Source organism: Rhinopithecus roxellana, chromosome 9 (genome assembly GCF_007565055.1).
Source record: "Rhinopithecus roxellana isolate Shanxi Qingling chromosome 9, ASM756505v1, whole genome shotgun sequence".
Taxonomy (NCBI): Eukaryota; Metazoa; Chordata; class Mammalia; order Primates; family Cercopithecidae; genus Rhinopithecus; species Rhinopithecus roxellana.
Window position 1 is genome coordinate 70,456,272 of NC_044557.1, and position 14,044 is coordinate 70,470,315.

The following is a 14,044-nucleotide window of genomic DNA, read 5'->3' on the forward strand; positions in this document are numbered from 1 at the left end:
CTTCTCCTTTCCTTCTTCCTTCCTTCCCTCCTCCTTCCTTCCTTTCCTTCCTTCCTTCCTTTCCTTCCTTCCTTCTTTCTTTTTTATCTGCTGTGGGCTAATCAGGATCTTTGTCCTAATCTTTTTATCACAGGTGTATAAAACTGATTTGGAGAGTATAACCTTATGAAAAAATATTTGGTTCCTCCAAATCACATTCTCTCATTTCCCTGAATTCTCTACTTCGGGGATTGAACATTTTATTAACCTTTCAGATGGTTTTAAAAGTAAAGCATTCAGCTCATCATATTGTTGGTTTAATTTTATCTTTGGTTTATTACATGTCTTACATTTTAAGAAAAAAATAATATTTTTTGTGTGTATCTTATACCATGACAAAACTATTGATTTGGATGAAATAAATCTGTGAGAAACCATATAGACCAGGTACTAGAGATATTCATTTATTTCTTTTCTTTATAGGTCCTCTCAAACTGTGAGTAACTAAGTGGTTTGTGCATCATTCCAGAAGCAAAGCTAAAATTTTTAGCGGTGTTGTTGACTTGACCTGCTAATTCCCTGTTCTGGAATCAAGAGAAGACCCCTCAACAAGTTGCTGCAATGTCTGTATCTAATCTATCATGGTGAGTGAATGGTTTTCTTGCCTTAAATGTAAATGAATATGTATCATGAGCAATATTTTATGAGAGAGTTGTACTGGCAGAACTTGGGCAGAGAGAAAACTTAAAAATCTGGTTTCCAAAGAGTATTGCCCTATGTTAGGGTAAGGAAAGCAATCTAGGATTAGAATTCTGACACTTTCAGTGCTATGATATCTGGGGGCTCTGGAAAGGATTGAAGCCTCACACTGAATCCCAGTGACGTCCAATACCTTTCTTCCCAGCACACCCTAGGAGAGGGAGAAGTAATATAATATCCTTTCAGTGTTCCTTGCTATCGCTATATTCCCAGATATAGGACTAACAAGCTATATGGGTGGCTGTCAGTGTAGGGTAGATATTTGCTCATCAGTACTTCTTTTCTTTAGGTTTTACATTTCAACAAATCTACCCAGATTAAACTGAGCAGAACTGAAATATGGAAGAGAAAAATTTGTTATGGATGTGTATCTCTAAATAGCTGGCATTCTAAATAATCTTTGACTTTCAATGCATGATTAAAAGCTGTTTGGGATTTAAAAAAAGAAGTGTAAAAATATTTTTCTGATGAATAATGAGCTTTTTCTATAGCAATGAAGAGCAATACTAGCAGGGATAAATTTGAAGGTATTTTATTGAACTTTGACTTTTTTATATAAAGAGGTGAATAAGTGACATTTATATAAATTCACAGTTTTTAATATGTAAATATAAGGAAAAATCTAGTAATTTTTTCATTTCTTTAAGAATTCATTTTATCCTTGCTCTTCAATTTGTGCTGGAAATGTAGGTAACATCAGATTAAACAGTTGTTACTGGCTCAACTTAGCTCCATAAATTTATTTTTAGTGAAGTAAGCAACATTTTTAGGCAAGGATATAATTATTTGTTTAGGTTCAGAGTCATGTTTCTGAAGGACCTGCTTTTTAAGGACTCCCTAGAAGATATCCTTGGATCTTTTGGCCTGGGTGCTAAGAATCTCAGTTTGAAAAAAAAAAAAAAAAAAGAATTAAAGAAAGTAAAGTATAATCAAACAGAAATTTTATTTAAATTGTTAATTATTACTGCACAGTATGTTTTCTTATTATATTATTGTTAAAATTAAGTTATCATTAAAAGTTTTTAAAACATAATTTTTGTAGAACTTGTGAATCATTTCAAACTCCTGGGAGACCTTGACACATTTCCTTAAAGGAATTGTACTCCTGGCAAATTGTGTGTAGGAGATGAGTTCTCGAAAAGCAGGCAGAATGTCAAAGAAGGGAGAGGGGTGGGGTGAGGAAAGGAAACGGAAAGGGGGAGGAAGAGATTGAAACAGGTATGACTGTTGTATTTCAAGAGAGCATGCAGTTTAGCCTGGTTCACAGGGTCAGGGCAGGACTAAAATTGAGGCCTGGCCTCGGTGCATACTTCTATTAACTGTTTTGATGTGATGTGAGGATATGATTGTTGCTCCAAAACACAGTGAACTCTACAAAGAGAGAGATTGCATGCCATGGTTCCAGCCCGATTATCCAGAACAGCCCTAGAATTTAGTAGATATTCTGTAAGTGCATGCTGTGAAAATGAGTGAAAAAAATGCAAAGTAGGTAACTCAGTGGTAAATAAATGTTATCCTTCTAAAAGAAAGCTTTAAATTGTGAGGCTATCTTATAGAATTCATCTATCTGGAATTTATAAGAATTCTTTCCATGTTACAGGTTCAGATTTTATAGAAATGGTTCTTGGATATTTTTATCAGCACTGTCCTGGATTCTAGCTAGTGTTCTGCATTAGATTTCCATGTAGGGAGCTATTAATTTGTTTTACTAGTGTCACCCCCACCATGCAGCTGTGAGATGTTTGGCATCCCTGTTCTCCCGCTTAGCATTTGGGGTGCCCAAGTGCTGGCAGCAAAGGAGACCAGAAACTAAATCTAAAACATGTAAAACATGTTTATGACATGATTTATGTCACTGATACCTAGTTGAGACATTGTTAACATTCTTCTTCTTTTTTTTTACAATAAACTTTGTAATTCTTCTATATTCCTAACATCTTCTAATTTATATTTTGGGGATTATTGTTTTATAAATATTTTAATAGGAATGCATAGTAACTCATCATTACATTAATTTAGTTAAGCCGTTATAGTCCCTCATCGGGCTCTCTGTTTTGAAATCCAGAAACAAAGACATGAAAATATTGACTGATATGGGAAAACTAACTGGGTTGAAAGATTATTAATTTAAAATAAGACATATAACATTTAAGTGTATGCCATGTTTGATTTAGCCTGACTAGTGCATTCTCTGTTGTGGAAAACTACACGGGAATCTAAATCAGAAGTTTGACTGATAACCACATAATCATAACAAGGAGAGCTACGTGCTTCCAGTGTTCAAAGGAATCAGGATAGGGTACACTTGGCAGAATACACCTGTCAATAAACGATCCATCTGCTAAACACAGAGGTCAGCCTTGCAGGGCGGTTACACGTGTCTAGGAGTTGAGTAACACTGTCAATATTTGCGCTGATGATTCTGAGTTCCACTTCTGCCAGACTCCCTCTGCCTGGCTTTCTTGTCAATGTTACCACTTGAGCTTCTAGTTAAAACTTCTTGCAATCTGTGAACAGTGTAGTCTGCCTACCATGACGTCGTATTACTTGACCATATCCATGTGTTGATTTTAAAATGTAACTCTGAGGTTAATGTGGGAAGTGCAGGATGCCTATTGGGACTTTCACAGAAAATCTAGAAATTTTAAAAGTATAGGTTAGTATAGTTACAGGCATATTTACAACTACGTAAGCAATTCTCCCAGCTTTTAAATACCCTATATAAGAAAGTTATCTTTTTTATACATTAAAAAAGCTTTCTTGCTCTGTTATGTGTATGATGCTTGAAAAAAATATATAAAGTAATTTAGCCATTTCATGTAAAATCTAAGAAATACATTTAATCTAGGAAACTTTCTTTTTTTTTTTTTTTTTTTGAGGCGGAGTCTCGCTCTGTCACCCGGACTGGAGTGCAGTGGCCGGATCTCAGCTCACTGCAAGCTCCGCCTCCCGGGTTTACACCATTCTCCTGCCTCAGCCTCCCGAGTAGCTGGGACTACAGGCGCCGGCTACCTCGCCCAGCTAGTTTTTGTATTTTTAGTAGAGACGGGGTTTCACCGTGTTAGCCAGGATGGTCTCGATCTCCTGACCTTGTGATCCGCCCGTCTCGGCCTCCCAAAGTGCTGGGATTACAGGCTTGAGCCACCGCGCCCGGCCCTAATCTAGGAAACTTTCAAGTCTCCAAGAAACTATAGTCTCAGTTGGAAAAAAGGAATAGTGAAACTTGATTGTTTCATGAATCTTCCTATTTAGTAAATAAAGATCCGAGAGAGACAATGAGTAAGTTGATGCTGGTTGAAATAGAAACAAAGAGATGTGCAGAATCTGTTGCAGAAAACTATGAACAGGGGACAGGTTCCAGGATAATCTGAGGGAAACAATTGTTTCTGGTAGCATGGATAAGTAACTGGAGACAAAATACTGTTCAACATATGTACAGTAACACTAAAAGAATGGGAACTCAGGGTGTAGCAGGGCCTGGAGAGTAGTAAGGAATTGGTTTAGTAGTGGAGTGTCTCAGTATGTTGATAGAGATCCTAGTGAAGTTTCAACTGATTTTGCAAGATGACATCGTTTTGACCCAAATTATTTTTCACCATGATGCCTGCACACACTTTAATTTTGGTCCCAAAATCTATTAAAGACTGGACAGCATCTTGTGGAGTTGATAGTAATTCCACTAGAGCCATGTATGGGAGAAAGAAGTCACTGGATGAAAGGCAGAATCCAAGGAGCCATTCAAAACCCAGTGAGCATCTGTAATGTGCCATGTCCTGTGCTAAGCACAGGGAAACAGTATTGGTTAGAAGTAATAACTGCTCTTTCTGGAGCTCATTTATAAGCCAGAAGACTGATAAGTGATCAAATAGCTCTAATTTAATGTGATAAGTGCTTTAAAAGATAAAAGGTATGTGCAGAATGTGTTTGAAAACAAAAGGGGTATTTGTTTTTCCTGCTTGGGATAAAATGACTTATTTTTCAGAAGTACAAATACAACTCTTGCATTTATTCCTAAATATAAAGAGATAAACTAATTGCAAAGGGTCAAACGCTACAGAAAATCATAAAGCAGAAACTAAAAATAACCTAAATCCTATCATTCACAGAAAACCATTGTTTAAAACGTTTATGTATATTATTTTCTGCATATATTCACTTTTTTTTCCAAAATTAGACTCAAACCATGTACGATACTTTGCCATCTTCTGTTTTTAGCGAAGAGTTTCTATGGCCTTCACTCTATTTGGTGGATATAGAGCCTCATCATCACCTGTAGAGGCTGGGGTATCATTGCATGGCAGTAGTGTTGTTTACCTTAGCCATCTAGGTTGGACCTTCAGATAGCTTCCACTTTTCTTTTATACGATTGTAAATATTTCTGCTGTGGGGAAAATTATTCAGAGATTATTGAGTCACAAAATACTGTGCCATTCAGGGTATGCAGCAGAGCCCTATCTTGTTGCAACTACCTGGATTGTAGATATCAAGGCCCTGGAAGAAATAATGTGTTTCTGAGAAAGAGTCTTATTAATTCATCTTCTTTCTTTTTAGTTTTAGGAAAGGGCCCATTATGTATGCTCACCCTTTTCCCAGATTTAATTCCTCGTAAACATCGAGTAATGTGCTGGTGACTGAGATATATTGCAGTTGGTTAGTAGAATTTTTTTTTTTTTTTTTGAGACGGAGTCTCGCTCTGTCGCGCAGGCTGGAGTGCAGTGGCGCAATCTCGGCTCACTGCAAGCTCCGCCTCCCGGATTTACGCCATTCTCCTGCCTCAGCCTCCCGAGTAGCTGGGACTACAAGCGCCAGCCACCTCGCCCGGCTAGCTTTTTGTATTTTTTAGTAGAGACGGGGCTTCACCATGTTAGCCAGGACGGTCTCGATCTCCTGACCTCGTGATCCGCCCGTCTCGGCCTCCCAAAGTGCTGGGATTACAGGCTTGAGCCACCGCGCCCGGCCGGTTAGTAGAATTTTATCAGAAGTCAACAAAGTATTCTGTTTTGTATGCCTACAGATTGGAAAAATAACAAAGCCTAAGTTGGGTCAGTTATTAATGTTTTGACTAAATTTAGAAATGGTGAATGATCTTCATTACATATGTTTATCATTTAAAATACTATTATAAATGTTGGCAATTTCAATAATACTTTAATAGGAAATAAAAACATTTGAATTATTCTCTTTATCCAAAAGTAATCATTTTTTTAAGGCTGGGTGCAGTGGCTCACACCTGTAATCCCAGTACATTGGGAGGCCGAGGTGGGTGGATCACTTGAGGTCAGGAGTTCAAGACCAGCCTGGCCAACATGGTGAAACCCCATCTCTACTGAAAATACAAAAATTAGCATGGGTGGTGGGCGCCAGTAGTCCCAGCTACTCAGAAGGCTGAGGTAGAGAATCACTTGAAACCAGGAGGCAGAGGTTGCAGTGAGCAGAGATGACACCACCATACTCCAGCCTGGGTGACAGGGCAAGACTCCATCTCTAAGCAACAATAACAACAACAACAAAAACAAAAAGTAATAATTTCTTTTAGAATTTTAGGGTTGAAAAAAATATAAAATTAGAAATGCAGAAACTTTGCTTTGTCAGATTATTCACATTACTTACAATATTTATATCTAACTTCTTATTTAATGAATAAATGAAGAAGTTGAATCATTATCATTCTTTGGCACCTGCATTTAGGAGGAGAAAATTCTGGGGAGACAGAAGCAGCCACTTTATTTTAAGGAGGGGGAGTGGGGAAATCAAACTCTTTTCTCAAAAATTGTGATAGCCACTCTTCTACAAACTACTTGTCCTATTTATGCTGCTGAATTGCAGACTCTCAGGGACAGTACTAATGTACTTGTATTTGCAATGGCAGGGGAAGTAGAGACTTGAACTGTCTCTGTTTTTGGAACAATCAGGACCTGCAGGAGGAATACTGTGGATTAATAGAGATTGTGAGGGAAGTTTTTAGCCCCAGTTTTATAGTAAAGGAGGAAAAGTCAGAATTTTGAAGGGTCTATTGTTGTCAAAAAGGAAAAAATAAAGAGAAAGTTTAGACATAAACATAAGGCTGGTATTTCTAATGTTTTTTAAAAGGAGACCTCTGTGTGATAGGAAAAGCTTAGTTGTGAGATAATATGAATATTTCTCAGCAGTAAGTTCGTGATGAATGAATGACTGTTCTATTAAGGTACTGAGAAGAGAGTGGGTTTGAGAGCCTGAAACCGAAGAATCCTCCTGTTAAGTGGGAATGGTCAGCTTGTAAAGGAGTAGAGACAGAGTAGAGGAACTCAAGTCTGGGGAGCATAAATTAAGAGAAAATAACCTAGGAAGAGAGAGAGAAAAAAGAATAGCCAAAACAAAAGCTCAAGAGGAATGAAAAATGTGTCCTCCCAAATTACATAAAACTTTAAGGTAAAGTATCATTATTTGGGTTAAAGTTAAATTTAATGAATTTTGCAAAATGTCAATGTCTTTCTATTCAAAATATGCCTTTTCAAATTGAAATCCTTTCATTAATGAAATGATTAATACTATTTTGATTTGGGATTGAGACTTTCATTAAATGCACTACATTTTTAGAATCCTCAACCATTTTTTGGCTTTGAGCTATGTGCTTCTAGAATAACTTTTTAAAAATTAGACATTTATAAGAGACTTAGATATTTTTATTCTTATATCTTCCTCAAATTATTTCTTCTTGAATAGTCAAATAGTTAGTAAAACACTGCATTTTAATTTTGTCCTTACAAACTAATGCCAACTAGATGTAAATCACATCCTTGAAAAGAATTGCTTGGTAAGTTTTGGTCTAGGTAGAGGAGTTTGGTTTCCTGTGCAGTTAATGAGTCTGAGGTTGCAGGTTCAAACCTCACAGAGACTAATGAGCTCTGTTCTCTTTCTTGGACAAAGCCTGCTAGACCTGTAACCTTGACCAACCCTCCTTCCCAAACTTACCATTGGTCATAAGTCATTAGAAATACTTGGCTGATCATCACCAGCTTACAACCAGTATTGGGGAAAAATATAAACATGAAATCAAGAGTTCTTTAGTTGTTGATGATGAGTCACATATATCATCTTCCTTTTGAATATCATCCAGGTGAAAGAATTTAAATATATGCTTTGAAGTAAGACTTTTCATCTAGCTCAAGTGAATTATAATTTACTCTCTTGTGGAAGATCTACAGTGAATTATCACACCAATATTTCCTTAGACTATAGAAGCTTTAACATAAAACTGGGCAGTCCATTCCAAACCTTAAGGCTAGAGTTTCTAAACACCACCCATTTGTGGACTTGAACAATTAGTCTATGAGACAATTTAGTTATCAAAATAGATATGTAGGCTAAGAGACGTTATTTTCTGCATGATCAAGTAAAATTGATTGTCAAATCTTACTATTTTCCATAAGTGTATAAAATTATCAACATTGTGTTATCCTAGTATACATTCTCTATCTTCTTTTATGTGTTGCATTTTCTTTTTTATTTGTTTTTAAAATTGTGAAAGATTTCAGCTTGATTATAAAACTATTCCAGTTTAAACAACCACTTTTCAATACCATTATATGGTCAATAAAAGAATTCAGTGCATTCATTTACACTTAGTTTTATGTTTCGCTTTTTTTTTTTTTTTTTTTTTTTTAAATTTTGAGGCAGAGTATCGCTCTGTCACTCAGGCTGGGATGCAGTGGTACGATCTCGGCTCACTGAAACCTCTGCCTCCTGGTTTCAAGGGATTCTCCAGCCTCAGCCTTCCGGATAGCTGGGACTACAGGCATGTGCCACCATGTCCAGCTAATTTTTTGTATTTTTAGTAGAGATGGAGTTTCCCCATGTTAGCCAGGATTAGGATGGTCTCCATCTCCTGACCTCGTGATTTGCCTGCCTCAGCCTCCCAAAGTGCTGGGATTACAGGCGTGAGCCACCATGCCCGACCTATGTTCCACTTTTAAGAGTAGGTTCATTGATACAAGCTTTGAGAATAATTTAAAATTAGTTTATGAATGAATAATAATTTTAAAATAATTCTTGCACAATTAGAGATACATTAGTATAATTTATTTCTAAACTGGCAGTATATTATTTTTATTAAATTAGAATTTAAAGATATTTGTATTCATTCATTTATTTATTCAACAAATTTTTGAGCATTGTACAATTTACTATTTTCAGTATTGTGGAGAGAATGATGAATGACAGAAATTTCTGCTCTCACGAAGCTTAGATTAATTTTTATCTATATCTGTGCTGAAGACAGATATAGATAAAAAATATGTCAGCATGACAGTGATATGTACTTTGAAGAATAAGCAGCTCATAAAGATAGAGTATGATGGTAGAGGATTGGGGAGTTTGTATGAAGAGGCTCCTCAGAGGTGACATTTAAGCAGAAATGAACTACACAACTCTTAGAGGAAAACCATTTCAGGCAGAGAAACAGAAAGGACAAAGAACCTGAGACTGAAAAGTGTTTGGTATGCTTGGGGAACCATCTAGGAAGCCAGGTAGGTGGAAAACAGCCGATAAAGCGGAGAGTCCCAGGAACTGAGCTTAGAGAGATAGCAGGGAGGCATGTAGGCCAAGAGAAAGACTGGAGTGTGTTCTAAACGTGATGGGAAATTTTGCCCTCCCTTACTAGGTTACAGGTGAGAGTTCATATGAAATGTAAATTTAAAGAAATTCAGTGATAGGAATAATTGAGTGTTGACAGCAGAGTCTTGACACAATCTGATTTCTAAATTCAAAAGGATTTCTCTGTGTTCTTCAAAGTTTAGGAAAATAATTCCTATTGTATTCTTACTATAAACATATGGCAGAAAAATAATATATAATAAAAAAAGAAAAGATACCAAGGTAATGGAAAAGAATTTTCATGAATATAACCAGTTTCTCTTTTTTTTTTTCCTTTTTTTTTCTTTTTGAGATGGAGTCTTGCTCTGTTGCCCAGGCTGAAGTGCAGTGGCACCACCTCTGCTCACTGCAAGCTCTGCCTCCCGGGTTCACGCCATTCTTCTGCCTCAGCCCTCCGAGTAGCTGGGACTACAGGCGCCTACCACCTCACCTGGCTGATTTTTTGTATTTTTAGTAGAGACAGAGTTTCACTGTGTTAGCCAGGATGGTCTCGATCTCCTGACCTCGTGATCCCCACACCTCGACCTCCCAAAGTGCTGGGATTACAGGTGTGAGCCACTGTGCCTGGCCACCAGTTTCTCAGTTATTATACATTTTAAAAGATTCAACAAATCTGACACATTGAATAATTAAGGACATGATATATGTTTTGTTTTGTTTTACTGCATTTTATTGTTTATTTTTATTTTTTGTTTCTTTTTTAAAAAATGGGATACATGTGCAGAATGTTCAGGTCTGTTACATAGGTATGCGTGTACCATGGTGGTTTGCTGCACCTATTGACCCATCCTCTAAGACCCCTCCCCTCAACCCCTACCTCCAACAGGTCCTGGTGTGTGTTGTTTCCCTCTCTGTGTCCATGTGTTCTCAATGTTCAACTCCCACTTATGAGTGAGAACATGCGGTGTTTGGTTTTCTGTTCCTGTGTTAGTTTACTGAGGATGATGGCTTCCAGCTTCATCCATGTCCCTGCAAAACATGATCTCATTCCTTTTTATAGCTGCATAGTATTCCATGGTGTATATGTACCATGATTTCTTTATCCAGTCTACAGTTGATGGGCATTTGGGTTGGTTCCATGTCTTTGCTATCGTAAATAGTGCTGCAATAAACATACTTGTGCATGTGTCTTTCCAGTATAATGATTTATATTCCTTTGGGTATACCGAGTAATGGAATTGAGAGTCAAATGGTATTTCTGGTTCTAGATCCTTGAAGAATCACCACACTGTCTTCCACAGTGGTTGAACTAATTTACATTCCCACCAACACTGTAAAAGCATTCCCATTTCTCTGCAGCCTTGCCAGCATCTATTGTTTCCTGACTTTTTAAATAATCACCATTCTGACAGGCATGAGATGGTATCTCACTGTAGTTTTGATTTGCATTTCTCTGATGATCAGTGATGTTGAGCTGTTTTTCATATGTTTGTTTGCTGCATAAATGTCTTCTTTTGCAAAGTATGTGTTCATATTCTTTGCCCACTTTTTGACAGGGTTGTTTGTTTTTTCTTGTAAATATGTTTAAGTTCCTTGTAAATTCTGGATATTAGACCTTTGTCAGATGGGTAGATTGCAAAAATTTTCTCCCATACTGTAGGTTTCCTGTTCACTTTGATGATAGTTTCTTTTGCTGTGTAGAAGCTCATTATTTTAATTAGATCCTGTTTGTCAATTTTGGCTTTTGTTGCAATTGCTTTTGGCGTTTTAGTCATAAAATCTTTGCCTGTGCCTATGTCCCGAATGGTATTGCCTAGGTTTTCTTCTAGGGCTTTTATGGTTTGGGGTTTTACATTTAAGTCTTTAATCCGTCTTGAGTTAGTTTTTTTATAAGGTGAAGGAAGGGGTACAGTTAGTCAGTTTTCCCAGCACAATTTACTGAATAGGAGATCCTTTCCCCATTGCTTGTTTTTGTCAGGTTTGTCGAAGATCATATGGTTGTAGATGTGTTGTGTTATTTCTGAGGTCTCTGTTCTGCTCCATTGGTCTATATGTCTGTTTTGGTACAAGTACCATGCTGTATTGTTTACTGCAGCCTTGTAGTATAGTTTGAAGTCAGGTAGTGTGATGCCTGCAGCTTTGTCTTTTTTGCTTAGGATTGTCTTGGGTATACGAGGTCTTATTTGATTGCATATGAAATTTAAAATAGTTTTTTTCTAATTCTCTGAAGAATGTCAATGGTACTTTGATGGGAATAGTATTGAATCTCTAAATTACTTTGGACAATATGGCCATTTTCATGACATTGATTCTTCCTATCCATGAGGATGGGATGTTTTTCCATTTGTTTGTGTCCTCTGTTATTTCCTTGAGCAGTAGTTTCTAGTTCTCCTTAAAGAGGTCCTTCACATCCTTCTTAGCTGTATTCCTAGGTATTTTATTCTCTTTGTAGGGATTGTGAATGGGAGTTCATTCATGATTTAGTTCTCTGCTTGCTTATTGTTGGTGTAAAGGAATGCTTTTGATTTTTGCAGATTGGTTTTGTATCCTGAGACTGTGCTGAAGTTGCTTGTCAGTTCAAGAAGTTCTGGAGCTGACACGATGGGGTTTTCTAAATATAAAATGCCGTCTTCAAACAGAGGCAACTTGACTTCCTCTCTTCCTAGTTGAATAGCCTTTATTTCTTTCTCTTGCCTGATTGCCCTGGCCAAAACTTCCAAAACTATGTTGCAGGTGTGTTGGGCTGTGGGAACAAGTCTTGGGACAAAGCCTCCCTGGCTCCAGCAGGGGAAAAGCACAGACTGGAGCTATAGAAATGGGTGCTGCCCTTCCCCTGCCCAGGGAGCTTAGCTGGTTAGGCAGTTTCAAGTCCCAGTGCTGACTGCTGCCTCTCCCCCAAGGAGCTCAAAGGACTTAGACAGCAGGCAGCCACAACTGTGCTGTTTGCCCCTCCCCCCAGGAGTTCAGCAGGCTTAAGCAGATTCCAGCTGAGAGGCTGTAAGAATCTGCCTGTTCCAGGCTTGGGACAGTAGGCCTGGTGTCATGGGTTCGCAAGTGGTATCTTCCAATCCATGGGTTGCACAGTTTCACGGAAAAAGCACAGTTTCCTCGGCTGGGTAGCGTGCTCACTCAGCATCTCCCTTGGCTGGGGGCAGGGGGTTCCCCATCTCCCTCTCTACTAAAAAAAAAAAAAGGGATGGGGTCATGTGACTCTCAGGTGGGCTGCCGCACCACACTGTTCTTCCTTCTCTCTGTGAGTCACAACAGCCTTATAATCAATTTTGATGAGAGGCTCTAGATACCTTGGTTGCCGGTAAATAATTCACATGCTTATTATGCTTTTTTTTTTTTTTTTTTTCAATGGGAGCCTTGGAACACTGCTTTTTTTTTTTTTTTTTTTTTTTTTTTTTTTTTTTTTTTTCAATGGGAGCCTTGGAACACTGCTGCTTCTAGTCAGCCATCTTGGCCTCTTCCCTATGATATGTTAAGCATCCCTAATTTGAAAACCCAACATTTGAAATGCTCCAAAAATCTCAAACTTTTTTAGTACCAATGTGATGCCGCAAATGAAAAATTTTACACCTGACCTTATGTGATGGGTCACAGTCAAAACAGAGTCAAAACCATTTCATGCAAAAAATTATTGAAAACATTACATAAAATTACCTCCAGGCCATGTGTATAAGGTGTATATGAAACATAAATGAATTTTGTGTTTGGACTTGGGTCCCACCCCTGAGTTATCTCATCATATATATGCAAATATACCAAAATCCAAAAGTATCCAAGATCCAAAATATTACTGGTCCCAAGCATTTCAAATAAGGGATACTCAATCTCTATAAAAGAGATGTCGTCTATAGAAACATTTTATCTTGCCTTTTATCAGTAGATGAATTATGTTTTTATAAATTGTGGAAATTGAGAATATACAAGTCACCCTTGATATCCATGAGTTCCATATTCATAGATTCAGCCAACCTCAGATTGAAAATATTCAGGGAAAAAAATGCACAAAGTTCTTAAACATTTGAATTTGGCCCACACCAAGTACTATGTTGAATCCACATGAATGAAGTAACGTGTAGGCATTGTATTAGGTGTTATAAGTATCTAGGGATGATTTAAAGTCTATGGGAGGATGTATATAGTTATATGTAAGTTCTATGCTATTTTATACCTGGAACTTGAGTATCCTTGGATTTAGGTATCCTTGGTAGGACCTGGAACCAATCCTTCATAGATACTAAGTAATAGCTGTATTACAGTTGCCCAACTTGTGTTTTATGCTTATTTTTAAATTCCCTCCCTCTCCCATAAACTTTAAGGCTAATTTCAATATGTAAACACAAAAGTGCATTAAACAACAAATTTTCTTTACTGGCTGTTTAATGTGTGTGTGGTTTTAGTGAGGAACCAGGTGTAACACAGTACGCATCCGGGTGCTAACATGTTGTGGAGAGAATGTTGGCATAAAATTACTAGGCGTCCTTCTTGGATAAAATTCACTTTAGTCTAAGATTATGACCTTTCTATACTTTTCATGGTAAAATATGGTTTCTTCTATGGTACTGGTTATAGATGGAAGCTAGGGTGTTCTTTAATATCTTTTTAGACAGAGTCTCGCTCTGTCACCCAGGTTGGAGTGCAATGGCGTGATCTCAACTCACTGCAACCTCGACCACCCAGGTTCAAGTGATTCTCCTGTCTCAGCCTCCTGAGCAATTGGGACTAC

The 14,044-nt window shown here is 37.5% G+C and overlaps 1 protein-coding gene across 5 annotated transcripts in view; it reads left to right on the top strand.

The window, feature by feature from the left end:
* OXR1 (oxidation resistance 1) overlaps positions 1-14,044 on the top strand; it is a 506,009-nt gene that overhangs the window by 101,210 nt on the left and 390,755 nt on the right. For all 5 annotated transcript variants that reach the window (XM_030938264.1, XM_030938267.1, XM_030938266.1 and 2 more), the window contains exon 2: positions 463-623. In XM_030938264.1, the coding sequence (XP_030794124.1) occupies positions 601-623 (23 nt within the window). In that variant the 5' untranslated portion in view covers positions 463-600. The remainder of the gene's footprint in view (positions 1-462; positions 624-14,044) is intronic.